This window comes from Uranotaenia lowii, chromosome 2, assembly GCF_029784155.1.
Source record: "Uranotaenia lowii strain MFRU-FL chromosome 2, ASM2978415v1, whole genome shotgun sequence".
Classification (NCBI taxonomy): domain Eukaryota; kingdom Metazoa; phylum Arthropoda; class Insecta; order Diptera; family Culicidae; genus Uranotaenia; species Uranotaenia lowii.
Genome location: NC_073692.1, coordinates 98,708,824 through 98,715,421, shown reverse-complemented (window position 1 = coordinate 98,715,421; position 6,598 = coordinate 98,708,824). Strand labels below are relative to the sequence as shown.

At 47.8% G+C, this 6,598-nt stretch overlaps 1 protein-coding gene across 1 annotated transcript; it reads left to right on the top strand.

Moving 5' to 3' along the window:
• The first annotated feature begins 1,056 nt into the window (after positions 1 to 1,056).
• LOC129741708 (uncharacterized) lies at positions 1,057 to 6,077 on the top strand. The gene is made up of 2 exons (XM_055733455.1): positions 1,057 to 2,769; positions 2,895 to 6,077. Exons 1-2 carry the CDS (start codon positions 1,057 to 1,059, stop codon positions 6,075 to 6,077), a joined length of 4,896 nt encoding a protein of 1,631 aa, XP_055589430.1.
• The last annotated feature ends 521 nt before the right edge of the window (positions 6,078 to 6,598 follow it).

The following is a 6,598-nucleotide window of genomic DNA, read 5'->3' as shown; positions in this document are numbered from 1 at the left end:
AACCGGGCAGCAGCAACAATAACAGCCATCTGGGCTTGGTCCGACAAGCGATCCACATCCGGGTCGTCAACAAGCATCGCAGCAGCAAGGTTCCATCGTCCGGTGACAACAAATCTGCCAACCGGGCGTCAGCAACAACAACAGCCATCTGGGCCTGGGTCGATCAGGCGATCCGCATCCTGGTCGCCAGCGGGTATCGCAGAAGCAAGGTTCCGTGGTCCGGTGACCGCAAACTTGACAATCGGGCATCAGCAACAACAACAGCATCGCTTCGCAAGCCATCGCAAGAAGTCATCCCAGAATCGGACTTTGCTGGGGCTCCTCAGAGGCCTGCGAGCGACCGTAGCAGAAAAATTAGATCCGGTTTCGACATCCGGCCAGCTTTGGTTCATCGATCACAAGGGAAGTACCCACCAAATGATCGCGACAACATTCTCGCAAGGCATGAGATGCGAGAAGGCCACCATCTTGATCCGTGCTGCATCGCTAGCGGAATCCTGTGTTGTTGGAACAGCACTCTTGGCAGATCAACAGTTTGATGGCAGTGGGCACTCGAGTCGATAGGCGAGCAGATACCTGTAGTGCATGTGCATGCCGCGCCGGAAGTAAAGTCAGAGTGAGTAAGACGTTTCTTTGAATACATGCAATCACGAGAACATAATTTTTATTAGTTGTGGCATATTTGGTGATGAGGAGCTTTACCGTGCGCACTCCCACGCCTTTTCATATTAAGAAAAATCTCCAACATTGGCGCCCAACTACAATTAACCCACATTTTTGATTGTTTTTGTGGTATTTTTATGTTGCTGTTTAGTTTATGCAGCATATTTTGAAGTTTAAAAGTTTGGCAATTTGTATTTAAGATTATTAGACCCTTTTTTCAAAATGGATATGGATCCAGCTTGTCTTTCTGAAGACGAGGTGAGTTATGAGTTGGCGCTACGTCACGTAGCAAATTTAAGCTCTCTTCCTAGAAGAGCGAAAGCGTTGAAACTTCGGCAAATTATGCTAGAAGATATAAGAAGCAATAAAATTTACGACAATTCTTCGCACATAATGGATGCGGAGCAAAATATTCGTGTCTGTCAAGAACGCGTACATACTTTGCTTGATCAATTAAAAACGGCCTACAAAGCAGCCGATTATCAGTTTATGCGTCAAGCCATTTCGCGTCTGATTCATTATCGGGATCGTCTAGCGATAGTTGAACCAACATCAAAGCTAGAAGACATGTATAAAACTCTCACTCTTCTGGTTCAATGTTCATTAGAGGACATTGAAGACGTGTTAAATAATCCGCGAAAGAAAGTAAGTGGACAAGTGCTAAGTGCTAGTGAGGATTATGGTGCAGCAGCAGTGGATCTGAGCGCATCCCGAGCCGAGTCGAGCAGAACAGGAACCATTCCAAAAGCTTCGAGGGACAGGATCGCAGCCAGCTCGAATCAGCTAGTCGACATCGGAAAGGAGCAGCCAGCTCGCAGTGCATCGCAGTCGGAGGCCAACTCATTCAGTTCAGGACGCGAAAGCACGTACTTAGGGAATTCACCATGGGTGAGCGGAGTTGCCGCAGTTGAAGAACCAGTTTCGAGGAGACATCTGCAGAGGCAACTGCTTTCAGACCGAGAGCGCAACGTGCACGAATCGCAGCAGGCAGCATCATACCTGCGCGGCGCTGAAGAACATAATTTTGGGTCACAGCCACAACAGTTTAGTCGTCATCGTGCAGCTAGAAGCAGCGAGAAGCTTGGGTTTCAGGAAGACGACTCTGCTCCGCCACCGTACGCTTCAAGAGAAGCGGGAGAGTCATTTGCGAGGAATGAGTACAGCCGTTTAAGAGATGAATTACTGGAGCGATATATGCGACGTGAACAGGAAGCAAACCAACAACGGCGCTGGGAAGACCGACGTTCTTCGAGCAAGGCGATTCACAATTGGCAGATTTTCTACAAAGGTGAGAGGGATGGCGCGTCGTTGAACGAATTTATTCAAAGCGTGGAGGTGTTCGCATTGTCAGAAGAGGTTCCGGAGCAAGTTTTGTTGCAGAACATCAAGCACTTATTGAAAGGTGATGCTTTAAAGTGGTACGCGAGAGCATTCTTGAGAGGCGATTTGAGATCCTGGGGTGATTTCAAGCGGTTAATCCGGGGAGAGTTCCTACCAAGCAGCTACGCATACATTTTGAGGGCTGAGGCATATCATCGGCTCCAAGGGGAGCAAGAAACTTTTAGTGACTTCTTCGCAGACATTTCTACACTGTTCAGCTATGCAAATCCTCCCGCAACGGATAGAGAGAAATTGTTTATAATAAAAAAGAACATGAATTCTACGTACGCTCCGGTAGCAGCAGCACAGCAAGCAGCTTCGGTTGAACAACTGGTAGAAGCATGTAAGGAATTCGACGAGCTCAGAAAGCTCCAACAGCTGCAGCGGCGAATGCTACTTCCGGCAGCATCGCTGTTAGAACCATCGCTCGCTACGCCAGTGCCAGTACAACGCGCTAATCGCAGTGCTCCGATGAATCAGCGCTACGGAAGAGTCAATGTGCTAGAAGAAATGAACAGTCGCAGAAATGAAGAAGCAGTGAGTTCATACGGTGAATCGTCGGTGATCAACAGTAGCAACAAGGTGGAAGATCGTTTGGAGGAACTGATTCATCAGGTCGACGCATTGAGGGTGAGATTTGAACGCAGGGAGCAAAACACTACAAACACGCGGGAAAATCAATCGCGACCGGCCGTGTCCGGTCAGGAGCAACCAGAACCAACGAGCGTAAACACTCGACCACCAATGATTTGCTGGAATTGCGACGAGGAGGGACATCGCTTTATGGATTGTTCCAAACCACAAGCGATACTATTCTGCTATCGGTGTGGGCAAAAAGGTTTTTCGTTAAGGAGCTGCCCAAGTTGCCGTCATCGTTCGGGAAACGCCCCGGCGGGGAACTAGTAACGGAGGGACCAAATTCCTCGCCATGTTTTGATGATCCTTCCCAAATACCGGATTTCAACAACATCAACTCTTTAGTCATCAATCTAAACAACGACAATCGACCGCATGCAGTAATCGAAGTCCTGGGAAAAAGCATCACTGGTCTGTTAGATAGCGGGGCGAACTGCTCGCTTCTCGGAGGAAGCTGTGTACAGCTAGTGGAGCAGCTAAAATTGCGGAAAGGATCGTTGGCTGGAGGAATTAAGACTGCAGATGGAACGGAGCATCATTTCCAAACGTTTGTTCGTCTACCTATTGCTTACAATGGAAAGACCCGAGTAATCCCAGTATTGCTTTTACCGACCCTGCCGGATTGCGTGATTCTGGGGATGAACTTTTGGAATGAATTCGGAGTCAAGGCCATATGCTGTAGCATGAAATTACAAGGTGAAGTCCAGGGCAACGATGAAGAGGAGGTCAACAGTAACTTCGACAGCAACGTAACGAGCAAGAGACATCAGCAGAAGCAGTTGTGGCCGGAACAATCAGTCATCCTAGAAGCAACAGTAGCAAACTTCCCTACAGCAACGGAAGGTCGTCTGGGTCGCACGAATCTATACACACACCGCATTGAAATCGGGGATGCGCAACCGAAGAAGCAGCGTTACTATGTGATGTCGAAATACGTGTTGGACGAGGTAAACAAGGAAATAGACCGAATGATAAAGCTAGACGTTATCGAAGAAGCTCGCTTTTCGCCGTGGAACAACCCGCTGGTAGCCGTGAAGAAGAAGACGGGCCAATATAGAGTGTGTCTGGATGCTCGCCACCTAAACTCCATCATGATCAATGAAGGCTATCCAATCCCGCAGATTGCAGCAATTATGAACAACCTCAGCGGCTGTAAGTTCATTTCATCGATAGACTTAAAGGACGCATTCTGGCAAATACCACTTGAAACAGCTTCAAGGCAACTCACGGCATTTACGGTACCTCAGCGAGGCCACTTTCAATTTAAGGTGGTTCCTTTCGGGTTGTGCACCGCTAGCCAAGGACTGGAGAGAGTAATGGTGACCATCTTCGCGGATATGGAACCAAAGGTCTTCCACTACCTTGACGACATTATTGTGTGTTCGGAGACCTTTGAAGAGCATATAAAGTTACTCGAAGAAGTGGCCAAGAGACTTCGTGCAGCTAATCTGACAATTTCTGCTGAAAAATCCTGTTTCTGTAGGAAGGAGATAAAATACCTGGGATATGTGTTAAACCAAGATGGCTGGATGGTAGATCCAGAGAAAACAAGCTGTGTAGTCAATTTTCCGATTCCAACAACCAGGAAAGAGGTGCAGCGCTTCATCGACATGTGCAACTGGTATCGTCGGTTTGTAGCAGACTTCTCGGAGATAGCGGCGCCTCTCACGGAGCTTACCAAGGTAAAGCACAAGTTTCGTTGGACGATTGAAGCAGAAGAAGCCTTTCTACGACTCAAATCAGCCTTAGTATCTACACCGATTCTCGCGCCACCGGATTACACGAAGCAGTTCGCGATCGCTTGCGATGCGAGTGATGTAGCGATTGGAGCAGTACTCACGCAAGAAACTGATGGTCAAGAGCATCCAATATGCTACTTCTCACAAAAATTATCGACAGCAGAGCGGAAATATTCGGTGACGCAACGAGAGTGTCTGGCAGTAATCAGAGCCATCGAGAAATTCAGAGGATACGTAGAAGACGTTCATTTCATCGTGTATTGTGACCACTCTGCCCTCAGTTACCTCAAAACGATGAAGAATCCTACAGCGCTGATGTGCAGATGGCTGCTACGACTCAATGCTTTTGATTTTGAGATTCGCTACCGAAAGGGATCGGTAAATGTGGTTCCAGACACCCTGTCCAGGATTGTGGCTTCAGTAACATTCACTCAAGGTTCAAATGCAGATGACTGGTATGCTAGAATGAAGCAGAACGTTAAAGAAACGCCGAACAAGTTCGCCGACTTTCAGATCATTCAGGACGAGTTGTATAAGAATTGTACCTCCAAGGATGACGCCGGGAACACTACGCATCGTTGGAAGAAAGCAGTACCCAAGGAAAATCGTGTCGAAATCATGCGGAAATTCCACGACGCACCTTCAGCCGCGCATCTGGGATTTCAAAAGACATTGCAGAAAATTCAGGTACACTTCTACTGGCCGAAGATGAGAGAAGAGGTTGCACGGTACGTCAAGCAGTGCAATGTTTGCAAAGGTAGCAAAGCAGCAAACTCCAAGATGATGCCTCAAATGGGGAAGCTAAAGCCAGCACGCACCCCATGGGAACTAATTTCCATAGATTTTGTCGGTCCTTTAACACGCTCACGTTCTGGTAACACGGTTATGCTTGTCGTGGTGGATTGGGTTACCAAGTATATCGTCGTTCATCCGATGAAATCAGCGGATTCTGGCAAGATGGTGGAGTTCCTCGAGAATCAAGTCTTCCTGAAGTTCTCGCGTCCAAGAATAATCCTTTCAGACAACGGAAAACAGTTCATCTCATCTGCCTTCAAATCTCTTTTGAGCAAGCACAACATACAACACATGCTAACGGCATATTATTGTCCTATGGTGAATAACGCAGAGAGAGTCAATCGAGTCTTGGTAACCTGCATACGATCGTTGATCGACGAGGATCATCGGACCTGGGACGAGCATCTGCCTGCAATTTGCGCAGCCATCAACAGCGCCAAGCATGAAGTAACAGGAACCAGTCCGCACGTCGCAAATTTTGGAAGAGAACTAATTCTGCACACCGATTTGTACACTCAGGAAGGTCTGAACACCGACGAAGATCCAAAAATCGCTCTGGATATCCGTTTATCAACGATCAAGCGCATACAGGAGTTTGTGATGAAACGAATCCGGAACAACCATGCGAAGTCGAAGGAGCGGTATGATTTACGAAAGAGATCTGTGATATTCAACGTAGGAGATCTGGTATGGCGAAGAACTTTTACCCAGTCTTCTAAGGTGGATCACATAAATCGTAAACTAGATCCGAAATTCCTGCCAGCGATAGTGAAAGCAGTACTTGGTACCAACCTGTACACTCTTGAAGATGTGTCAACCGGGAAACGTGGTCAGTACCACGCTAAGGATATCAAAGCGGACTAAGAACGATTTTTTGGAGCTATGTAAGCATTAACGCTGACCACAAGCTCACTTGGAGCAGAAAACACGAAATGGAGAAGGCTGAAGGACCAACATCATCTTTGAAACCTCGCCTCCAACTACTCGGAGCAAATTATGCAGAATTCTTCCACTCAAACAACTCAATGGAACACAGCTGATGCCAATTCGTCGCTAGTACACCGACGAACACGAAGAAGTAGGCGTTCATGAAGGAGACAACGGCCTTGCGTGGGACCAGCGTCAGCTGCACGGACTCTGAGAACTCGGCCATGCAGTTCGTCAGAATTTGGGGAGGGCCGGCAACCTTGCGTGGGATTGCCGCCGCTCAGTGTCCTGAAAGCAATCCTGTCATTCACAGCAGCGTTATCGCGCTTGGGATAGTAGAACTGGTGAGTCACCGTAGCCAGGCGCTACACACCACGTCGCTGCAATTGAAACGATTGTCAGGACACCAACAACCACAAAAACGAATAGCAGGTACACATTCAAGCTATGTAAGCAGA

Bases quoted from the DNA above. Each gene is read 5' to 3' on its own strand.
- LOC129741708 (XM_055733455.1), top strand. From the start codon at position 1,057: ATGGATGCGGAGCAAAATATTCGTGTCTGTCAAGAACGCGTACATACT. The intron at 2,770-2,894 runs GTAAACACTCGA...TTTTTCGTTAAG, and splicing joins AGCAACCAGAACCAACGAGC to GAGCTGCCCAAGTTGCCGTC.